At 45.0% G+C, this 11,197-nt stretch overlaps 1 protein-coding gene across 2 annotated transcripts; it reads left to right on the top strand.

Moving 5' to 3' along the window:
• The first annotated feature begins 3,783 nt into the window (after positions 1-3,783).
• LOC100828800 (ABC transporter B family member 11) lies at positions 3,784-10,941 on the top strand. Of its 2 annotated transcripts, none has more exons than XM_024461839.1 (12): positions 3,784-4,138; positions 4,881-4,935; positions 5,557-5,732; positions 6,256-6,477; positions 6,564-6,802; positions 6,902-7,427; positions 7,535-7,808; positions 7,928-8,546; positions 8,644-8,917; positions 8,962-9,228; positions 9,309-9,572; positions 10,041-10,941. In XM_024461839.1, exons 1-12 carry the CDS (start codon positions 3,893-3,895, stop codon positions 10,686-10,688), a joined length of 3,810 nt encoding a protein of 1,269 aa, XP_024317607.1. In that variant the 5' UTR covers positions 3,784-3,892; the 3' UTR covers positions 10,689-10,941. The 2 variants fall into 2 exon arrangements, with proteins under 2 accessions (XP_024317607.1, XP_010234151.2); XM_010235849.3 differs by having other exon boundaries at positions 3,790-4,138; positions 8,644-8,872.
• The last annotated feature ends 256 nt before the right edge of the window (positions 10,942-11,197 follow it).

Below are 11,197 nucleotides of genomic sequence, written 5' to 3'. Positions count from 1 at the left end.
GAATGCCAGTCCTACATGGATGAAGATTGAAGAATGACGTTTAGCAATATGGTAATCAAGTGACTTTAGCGTGATCACCAAGTGACCATAATCAGGTAACTGATTTCTATACCTATAAAATACGGACCGTTTCTTTCGTATTTTTTTTCGTCGCCTGTCAAACACCCTTGGCCGACCACGGTAGCAAATTTGTATTTTTTGTCCCCCTTCATTTGCCTCCTTCGATTCAGCCTTTCGTCAAGACTTTTTTTTTTTACGCACTCCTCCCGACGCCTCGCCGCACTCCTCCGCAGCCCGTGTCGCACTACTCCGCCGTCACCCTCACTGCATCATGGCGGACTAACGCGCGCCCCTCGCTGGAGCCATCGAGGCTCTGACTCCGCTTGGGCGCGGCCAGCCCCGCCGAAATTCCTGCCGCGCCGGATATAGGGAGGAGGGGGAGCGGAGGGAGGAGGCGGCGGGAGGTGGGGCAACAGGGGCCGAGCCTTTGCCGCCGATAGGGCGCGCCCGCCCCGTCCCTGCCGCGCCGGTAGGGATGAGGGGGAGTGGAGGGAGGAGGAGGGGAGGGAGGTGGGGCGGCAGGATGGAGACGGGAGGGGAGGGGGGCTCAGGAGGAGGAGGAGCAGGGAGAAAGTTGGTCGGGAGGAGGAGGAGGACGCGCCGCCTGTCACCCTCCTTCCCCGTCACGAACACCACCGCTGCGACCTCCAAAGCAGAGAGCTCGGCCTCTCCTACGGACGTCGCTGCCACCCTCCACCGCCCCCGCGGACGCCGCCGCCACCACCACCGCAAAGGTTTTCTCGGGTCCGGAGGCTCCGGCGAGAAGCCCTCACCAATCTTCACTGATTTCTCCGATCCGGGTATTATAGGACAATTGCACGAGCAAGGCTGCAGGGGCGGCGGCGGCTTGGCGCAAGGTGACATAGACGGCGGCGCTAGCATGGGGCCGGGACAACAGCCGCACCAACCTGGTACACCATGAACCCTCTGCAACTGCAATTCGTCTATGCGGTGACAAATCACTTGTAGGTAGATATTGGTCGCTGACTGTTAATGGATCCTACTGTCTTTGGTGCTGCACCGAATTTCATAGTGCCAGCACATGGATGCTTCTCTAGATACAAGCGGGGGTGATTCAGTTCTATAGGTAAAGAAAAGAAAACGTTATGATGTTTTACTGGGAAAGAGTAATAAGGTGAAAGCCTATTGCCTTGCACTAATCAATCATTGGCTAGCTGCACATGGAATTCTTATGTGATAAAATTCTTATAAGCTGCATTAATTTTATCAGACAAGCTTCATATGTGTTTGACATGTTGATCCGGTCCAACGCATATGAATAATGGTTCTGTAGCAACACATTTAAAGGGTTTAATTTGTTTTATCCGTAGCAACGGATCGGAAAGACTTTGCGTACGATGAGAAGTCATAAGATATGCATACGAACAAAATCAACACCACAAATCAGATGCCATCAATGGTGCAGATGCATTGTCCGTTCTAACAGTTTTCGGATTTAATTGTTTTATCCGTAGCAACGCACGGACACTCTGCTATACAAAAAAAAGTTGTTAGGCCACATATCAATGTGATATCTAGTTTTGAAGATCTCGTTTCAAAGAACCCAATAGTGAAAACATATCATAAAATTATCCGGTTCACGATTTGAGAGATAAAGGATTTTAAAATTTGAAATAACCTTTTCTGATATCATGAATTTGGATAGACATATTGCCATACGTTTGAGTATATTCTGATGACAGTGTTTGGATCAACATACATGCATGCAATCTTTTATCTTTTATATCTAAATAGGAGAACTCCACTAATTGATTTTTCTCAACGTGTAAGCATGCCACGTCATCATGTCATTACTTTGTTCACACATTTAGCGTGAAACTCATATTTTTTGCTCTTTTATATCTAAGTAGAAAAATTCCACTACTTGATTTCTTTCAACATGCAAGCATGCCACGTCATCATGTCATTAATTTGTTCACACATTTAGTGTGAAACTCATATTTTTTGTAAATGCATGCATGCTATTTTCCATCAAGCTATCCCCACAAAGTGAAGAATCTAACTGTTGTTGTTCTCGACAACAATTAGAGTAAGGGGTGCCAAGGCTCGATGTCACAAATGCGGGTATAAAAGTAGGGCGTGTACGCCGGCCTTATAGCGAAGGTCGCCGTACACTTGGACCAGTTGACACATCGATATTTTTTGAATAGGTTCGGTCGACCCTGCGGGTACGACTTAATCCTATGTTAGGAAAGGCTTCGAGGGGGTTGTTAGCCAAGTGCTTGGGCCGAGCGGATCTTCCCAAGACATCTTTAGCGAGAGAGTCGTTGGGGCCGCCTCGTACTTGGACCGAACGCGTCTTTCCAAGTATCGAGATTAGGATACCCTCGGAACTCTAACCCAACCCCTTCTCCTTCGAGCCTGTGCTAACCAAGGTTAGATCGGAGCCTCGAAACTAGAGTCCCCTAGAAAGATTCCTCGAGGCCGGTTGACTTTTAGTCGAAAGCGGCACTCGAGAGCGAGCCTTAGAGGGAGCACTGTAGCCTCTCTCTCCTTGAGTTTATTCAAGTTGAGAGTGAATGGTACATGACCCCATGGAGGATATTTATAGCCTAGGGGTCCATGACAAAAGACCATGGCTACCCTTGAGGAAGAGAGAAAAGTGGGAGCAAAATGGTAAAAATAGCTTTTTTGGTCCATAACTTTTGTGTGCACCATGAGGAGGAAGTGAGGGATGGTCCATGGTCCACCATGGACCAAAAGCCTCATCCCACACATTTCTTGCCCACTAATCTAACTCATTTGACCCTTTGACCATGGCATGAGAGGCTTGACTTGTTGACTTGTCTTCCTTTGTCACGTAGGATTGACCACGCCACGTGGACGTCTTGACTCGTGTTTGGAAAACGTTGACTTAGTCGTCGCCACGTAGGATTTACGGCCCGGTCTATATAAGAATTTTATTTTACTACAACACTATCATACAATTTCATTATACCTTTTCAATTTTGGATACTCTTTTGTTGGTATTCACTTCCGCTTAGGTATGTTAACTAAATTTTTTGGATACAATTTCCACAACAACATGCGGTGCATCGTTCCTATGGCTATGATGGATGCGTGCTCCATCTCAACAACACACTTGGTAATGTAGCGTTAATGACCGGCGACACCAATTTGTTTGTGGTGCCATAAAAAATCTACATATATTGTTCTTCAAAAAATAATAATCTTATGCTACCTATAACTAATAATAATTTAATATTCTAGTATCTGCTTTTCTTATTTGTTGCCTTTTATTACTCCGCACGTAAGTAAAAAATATTATTATTCACGTGTTGGGAAAACATGTGCATCAAGTAATCTTTAAATAGAAGCGAGCTTCACTTAATAAACTTGGTGGCATTTGCTACACTCTAGGGTTCGTGAAAGTTGGCATCACTTGGCACGTACGTACGGCTACACGTCAGAAGACTCAGAATCGTTCGACTATGTAAACTCCTTATAGAAAGATCCTGCCCGCCGCCGGCCGGGATGATAGAGCACTTTGTCCGTTGATTTTTTACTCCAGTTGGTTCGTCGCCGCTGACGTGCGCCCGTGAAACACAACGCAAACAAGGCCTGAAACCCACGCCGGGTGCCCGGGAGCGGTGTACGCTGCAAGGAAATAGGCTTGGGGAAGAGGCAACTGGACGAGTCCGCCGCACCCATAAAAAACTCATCAACACGACACGCACCCATCAACCCATGCAGATACAATCGCCCCTTCTCCTCCCCTCCCTCTCCCTCCTCTCTACTCTCTAGCGGCACTGCAAGGCGTGCGGAGTAGGGGGGCCCTGGAAGGTGGCGGCCTCGGATCGAATCTCGGTAGATGGCGGCGGTGGGAGGGGAAGCTGGCGGCGGCGGCGGTGGGGGAGGAGGAGGCGCCGCGAAGATGGTACCGATGCACCGTCTCTTCGCGTTCGCGGATCGGCTGGACGCCGCGCTGATGGCGGTGGGCTCCGTGGCAGCCCTGGCCGAAGGCCTGGCGATGCCCTTCCTTGCCTTCCTCGTCGGGGGCCTCGTCGACGCGTTTGGCGATCCCGACCGCGCCAATGTCGTGCACTCCGTCTCCAAGGTTTGCGCCCCGCTTCGCCGCTGTCGAGGGTTCTCTGCGTTCTCGCGTTCCTGGCTGGTCGATTCCATGCCGCATTACTTACTTCCTCGCCTGCCTATTTCGTATTCTTCTCGATCGCTTCACTGGGTTATTGTTTTTAGGCTTGCATCTCACTGGTTTGTTGTTATTCTGTGAGGGTTTTGGAACATGAAGAGTATGTCTGTAGATACGACGATGCTACCGACATTTCCTGAAGTAAATCGGATGATTTCGCTTCGAGATTTAGCAAAAGTTTTCTGATCAAACGTTTATCGAAATCTAGAAATCCGTTTAACCTTTTGGTGACAGATTTTCAATTTAATTGTTGCGGTCACATATTTGTAATTAATTCGTTATGAAGGTCCCGCACTCTACCCGTTGTTTACAGTTTCAGATCACCAGAATATTCACAATTTGGTACGTACGGAACTTGAAAGGTGGCAATCACCCGAAGAATGTTACGGAGTAGGATTATTGCTGCATTAATTATCTTTTACCCCAAGAATGGTATGCAGTAATTGCTGATTGTTGTGGTGTGCGTGTATATTGGTTTTGTTTGCATGTCATGTCTGATGATCTTAAATTGTCAAGTTGAACATGTAGTATACGGAGTAGTAGTTTCGTTTTCCTGAAAAGGAAATTTACCTCAGTTGGCATTTATTATCGGAGTTTACTGGGTTTCAGTTCGTTTCACCAAATTTATTGTATTCTTTTCTTTGTACAGGTTGCTGTCAGATTTGTATATCTGGCAATAGCTTCTGGACTAGCAGGATTTCTTCGTAAGTATCAAAAGTATCATTTCTGCTACAGTAGTTTGGAAGTACACAATCCCATATTGGCTACTGGTGTAATTGTCTGACATGCATGTTATATATTTTTGCTTTGCTCATGGATATTTACGTAATTTATGTTATCGATTGCATACTTCTCCTGTTCAGGAGTCTTCATAGAAACTTTTTATTCATCAAGGTGCATACACTGAGAATGTGTGTGGACCTTCTTGAAAAATATGAATAAGTCTGTATTTCTGTTGGTTGTCAAGCTGGAAATCCTGTTCTGAAAGAAACAGGATATTCATTGTAACAATACAATGCAGGAAATGAACTAGATTGTAAGCATGCCCCTATAATTTGTTGATGAGATCCCTTAACTACACTCTACATATGCCATGTCAAACCCAATTAAATATACCCATTTCTGCCCAGTAAGGAAACAAATTTGTCTCTGGAGGATGTATCTGGTGCATCTCACCATTTCATATTTTCAAGGGATATTTTCTACAGATTAATTAATTTGATTTTATATAAATGTTCTCAAAGCTTTCTTGATTTCTCGTCATGAGGGTATAATCTAAAATTGGATTGTCGTTCTATCTCTTTGAACTGTCTTCTTGCATGCAGAGGTGTCAAGCTGGATGGTGACTGGAGAAAGGCAGGCTGCACGCATCCGTGGGATGTACCTCGAGACTATACTTAGACAAGATATATCATTTTTTGACATGGAGACATCAACTGGAGAAGTTATTGAAAGGATGTCTAGTGACACAGCTTTAATTCAGGATGCCATTGGAGAAAAGGTGAGCTGTTTCAGATTCATGTGAATCATGAGTAACTCTAGGTCATTGTTAAGTCAATACATGTTGTTCCTTCAGTTTACCTTTTAACTCGTCAGGGCCCACTTCCCTCTTGTAAAACTCTTTCACCAATCTTCAGGCATCAGACGGCGGAGGGGGGGGGGGGGGGGATGGGGGCACACGCCCTTGGGGGTGGGAAAACCGCTCTCCACCCCAGGGGCGTGTGCCCCCAACCCCAGTTTTCTACTTATCTTAGGAACATTCACACAACCAGGTCACTGTTAGGTCAATAAATGTTTCTGGCCCATGGATCTATGAAAGTCACAGGCGCTTGCCTGTGTTAATTTCAAAATTTTAAATGGACTCATTACTTTAAATTTTTATATGATCTTGATACGTTTACTAATGTTTTTTAACCAATTTCTACTATAGGAGTTACTGATCGAAGTAGCCGGATACTATAATGCATAAAAGACCATCTAGAAACTTGTGGTTTGACACCTTTTTCTTTTGACCATTTATGAAGGTGGGGAAGTTTCTCCAACTGGTGTCAACATTTCTGGGTGGATTCATCATTGCATTTGCAAGAGGCTGGCTTCTGTCTCTTGTCATGTTGACAAGTATTCCTCCTGTTGTAGCTTGTGCAGCTGTCATGGCACTTGTTCTATCGAAGTTATCAAACCGTTCCCAGATGGCCTACGCTGAAGCAGGGAAAGTGGTTGAACAGACAATAGGATCAATCAGAACTGTAATATTTACTTTCAGAAAATCTACCCTTCTAATTTTTGTGCCTCGCTAATAACTTCTCGTATTCCTTCATAAAAAAATATTCAGGTGGTATCTTTCACCGGGGAGAGGAGAGCAATTGACAAATACAAAGAGTTCCTGAAAATATCATACAGATCAGCAGTCCACCAGGGTGTCGCCGTGGGTCTTGGAGTTGGTTCACTTTTGTTTATTGTTTTCAGTAGCTACGGATTAGCTGTATGGTATGGTGCAAAGCTGATTATTGAGAAGGGATATACTGGGGGTTACATCATTAATGTATTGATGGCTCTCATGACTGGTGCAATGTTAGTATCTTCATTTGCATGCAACAACTCTTTGAGGATACAAAGATATATAAATTGTATTATCTTAACTTGCATGGTTCTTTTCCAAAACTTTTGTAGGGCTCTTGGCCAGTCTTCTCCATGCTTAACTGCTTTTGCGTCAGGACGGATTGCGGCTCACAAAATGTTTGCAACAATTTATAGAAAACCTGAGATTGATGCCAGTGATAGGAGTGGCCTTATATTAGAGAACTTTGTTGGAAATGTTGAGTTGAAAGATGTCCATTTCAGTTACCCTGCACGGCCTGAGCAAATGATCTTCAATGGCTTCTCTATTAGCATTCCAACTGGCAAGACAGTGGCATTAGTTGGGGAGAGCGGAAGCGGGAAGTCTACTGTAATTAGCTTGTTAGAGAGATTCTATGATCCACAATCAGGTGAAGTTCTCTTGGATGGTGTTAATCTGAAGCAGCTAAACCTTAGTTGGATACGACAGAAAATGGGGCTTGTTAGCCAAGAGCCTATTCTTTTCACAACCACTATAAGAGAAAACATAGAGTATGGAAAAAAGGGTGCGTCAGAGGAAGAAATCAGGAGAGCAACTGTTCTTGCCAATGCTGCAAAGTTCATCGACAAGTTACCAAATGTATGCTCATTTCACACCTTGTACCTTTTAGTAACAGACCCTGTGATCTACTAGTATTTTTCAACTATTCCATTCACCTCATAATGACAAGTGACAACTATTACTAGGGACTGGATACAATGGTTGGTGAGCATGGAACACAACTATCCGGTGGACAAAAGCAAAGGATTGCGATTGCAAGAGCAATTTTGAAGAACCCCAGCATACTACTTCTTGATGAAGCTACAAGCGCACTTGATGCTGAGTCTGAACGTGTAGTTCAAGATGCACTAAATAATATCATGGTGAACAGAACCACCATAGTTGTAGCCCATCGCCTGAGCACTGTGAAAAATGCCGATATGATATCGGTACTACATCGTGGACAGCTTGTTGAACAAGGTAAGCTGTTCTTTTTTATCACTTTCAGCAACACTTGCTGCAATAATTCAGCAAGGATCAAGTTTCTCATTTCTTTGTCAAAATAAGCTCGAAATAATAAGTGGATGTTTTCACAATAGGACCACACGCTGAGTTGATAAAAGATTCTAGTGGAGCATACTCTCAACTTTTACAACTTCAAGAGGTTAATATGAAAAGCAAGGGTGATGACCCCAACAGGCTACAATCAGCATCTGATACTGCAAATTCCTTAAGTCTACACAGCAGCACAAAAGCATCCTTTGAAAGATCTATGAGTAGAACTTCTCCACAGGGTAGAAGCAGAATGAATTCACAGACGATCTCATTGGACGAACACGAAACCAAAGAAATTGATGATCCAAAGTCAGGGAAGAATGTGCTCACACGCCTACTCTGCCTCCATAAGCCTGAGACTCCAATTCTTCTGTTAGGATGCACTGCTGCCGCAGCCAATGGCTCTATACTTCCTGTGTTTGGCATGTTGCTTTCCAGTGCTATCAACACATTCTACGAACCGCCAGAAAAACTGCGAAAAGATTCAGTGTTCTGGGCAGAGATGTATGTGACTTTGGGTGTGATCTCCATCCTTGTCATCCCATTGCAATACTCTTTGTTCAACATGGCAGGTGGTAAACTTATTGAGCGCATACGTGCCGTATCATTTGGTCGGATTGTTTACCAGGAAATAGGATGGTTTGATGACCCTCTGAACAGCAGGTATTTTCTATGCACTTATTCATTTGATACATCAGTATTGTAGAATCGCCATTTCTTTGTGTTTCCTGATTCTCTAGCATTGTTGAAAATTCTCCAGTGGTGCAATAGGCTCTAGGCTATCAGGTGATGCAGCGTCTATCAAAACCATTGCTGGGGATGTCTTGTCATTGATAGTGCAAAGCATAAGCACTGCTGTTGTTGGTATCATCATAGCCATGATCGCAAACTGGAAATTAGCATTCATAGTATTGTGCTTCCTTCCTTGTGTGATTGCTCAGAGTTATGCTCAAACAAAATTAATGAGAGGTTTTGGCGCCGATTCCAAGGTCGGTGGTCTATTTGTTCCTTTTCATGGCAATCACTTCATTGACGTTGTGTAGTTCTGTACTAAAATCCTATGTGATGTTGCCTGCAGGAAGTGTATGAACAGGCGAGCACAATTGCCAGTGATGCCATCGGTAACATCAGAACTGTCGCTTCATTTTGCGCAGAAGAGAACATAATCAAAAGCTATCGCAAGAAATGTGAAGCGCCTGTGAAGAAAGGAGTTCGCCAAGGGGCTATCAGTGGTGTGGGCTATGGATTCTCATTCGCGTTGCTCTTCTGTTTTTATGCTCTATCATTTTACGTCGGAGCTCGCTTTGTACACAATGGGACAGCTGAAGTTGGGCAAGTGTTCAAGGTGAGAACAAAGAACTGATAGAACCAAATAAATTATCAGGGGCTTCTTCTCATCGCCTCCACTGTTGCTTAAAAATGCAGGTCTTCTTTGCTTTAACCATGATGGCTGTTGGAGTTTCACAGTCGAGTTCCCTTGCTCGGGATTTTAGCAAGGTGCAAGATGCAGCCGTCTCCATTTTCAGGATTATCGATAGGAAATCAAAGATTGATGCAAGCTCTGAGGTGGGAACGACCCTAGGGATGGTGCAAGGGAATATAGAGTTGCAGCACGTTAGCTTCAAATACCCTGCTCGGACTGACGTGCAAATCTTCACAGATTTGTGCTTGAGGATACCATCTGGAAAGGTACATGTGGTTTTCATGGTCAAGCAATCTGCTCTCTTCTGATAATTACCATCAATTTTCTCCCAGTAAAACTCCGTTTCATCTTAATTGAGCTTTTTTCTCCAATACAACTGTTCAATTCTTCTGCTACAGTACTTAACAAGGTGAAATTAACTTAAACTAAGGTAGAGTTGATAGAACAGAAGCCAATGCAAGCAGACCTGACATTTCCTTAAGAAACCTGAAGTTAAGCTACTTTATGTCTCATTTCTTAACAGAGCAGTGCAGTAAAGGAACCTAAGTCTATCTCAGAACAAAATTAACTTGACATGCCGCACAAGTTAAAACCAGCGCCCAAAACTGAAACATGACTGGTTGATATGAAATCCTGGACATATACCAAAAGTCACTCATGCAGATATCAAGATGTCGTGCCAATGTCAATTTGTCATTACTGACATCCTGACAAGTTTGGTTACTTCGTTGCAGACTGTTGCTCTTGTCGGCGAAAGCGGAAGTGGGAAATCGACGGTTATAGCCTTGTTAGAGAGGTTCTACGATCCTGACTCTGGCGCCATCTTCCTAGATGGGGTGAATCTGCAGACCCTCAAACTTAGCTGGCTGAGGCAGCAGATTGGTCTGGTAGGCCAAGAGCCTGTCCTCTTCAACGACACAATCAGAGCAAACATCGCCTATGGCAACGAGGAGCAGGTCACCGAGGAAGAGATCATTGCTGTTGCCGAGGCAGCAAACGCCCACCGGTTCATCTCCTCCCTCCCACACGGGTACGACACAAGTGTGGGCGAGCGGGGCGTGCAGCTATCAGGCGGGCAGAAGCAGCGGATAGCCATCGCGAGGGCGATCCTCAAGAACCCCAAGCTGCTGCTCCTGGACGAGGCGACCAGTGCGCTGGATGCGGAGTCGGAGCGTGTCGTGCAGGAGGCTCTGGACAGGGTCACCATCGGGAGGACGACCGTGGTTGTGGCTCACCGGCTTTTGACCATCACCGCTGCCCACAAGATCTCAGTCATCAAGAACGGCGTAGTCGCAGAGGAAGGCCGGCACGAGCAGCTCCTGCGCCTGCCTGGTGGAGCCTATGCCTCCCTTGTTGCCTTGCAGTCTAGCAGCAGTTCCTGAAGTGAATACACGCACGACGGACCGCTGCTGTTTGCTTCTTCTTATTTGTAGGGAAAGCGCTAGTGTTGCTTCGTGCTTAGTTAGGTCGGATGATGAGTGGTTGTTGCCAATTTCAGTTAGTTTTTCTTCTTCAGTGCATCAAAAGGAGCGCGCTGTTTTTCAAAAGGAAAATGATCACACTGTTAACGTAGCAACAGGAGTGCAGGACAAACTTCCACTAAAGGCCTTGTTCCCTATGCTTTTCTCTTCGGCAGTTCGGCTAGTTTTTTTTTTTTTTTTCTTTTTTTTTCTTTGAGTAAAATACACCAGCGAAAAAATTCTCTTTCATCGCCGTATTTGGGTTAGTGAAAATGACAGTCCCTGATTATTTTATGTGTACAAAGTCGTATTCCGATGATGTGGCTTAAATTGATTGTGACTGACTTTCCAGCCTACTGGCAGCCGATAGGCAGGGCTGTTTGGATATTGACTACAGAGTATGACTGACTTTCCAGCCTACTGGCAGCCGA

The sequence above is a fragment of the Brachypodium distachyon genome, chromosome 3 (assembly GCF_000005505.3).
Source record: "Brachypodium distachyon strain Bd21 chromosome 3, Brachypodium_distachyon_v3.0, whole genome shotgun sequence".
NCBI classification, from domain to species: domain Eukaryota; kingdom Viridiplantae; phylum Streptophyta; class Magnoliopsida; order Poales; family Poaceae; genus Brachypodium; species Brachypodium distachyon.
This window is presented reverse-complemented; position numbering and strand designations above follow the sequence as displayed.

Bases quoted from the DNA above. Each gene is read 5' to 3' on its own strand.
- LOC100828800 (XM_024461839.1), top strand. From the start codon at position 3,893: ATGGCGGCGGTGGGAGGGGAAGCTGGCGGCGGCGGCGGTGGGGGAGGA. The intron at 6,478-6,563 runs GTAATATTTACT...AAAAATATTCAG, and splicing joins CAATAGGATCAATCAGAACT to GTGGTATCTTTCACCGGGGA. The intron at 6,803-6,901 runs GTTAGTATCTTC...AAACTTTTGTAG, and splicing joins GCTCTCATGACTGGTGCAAT to GGCTCTTGGCCAGTCTTCTC.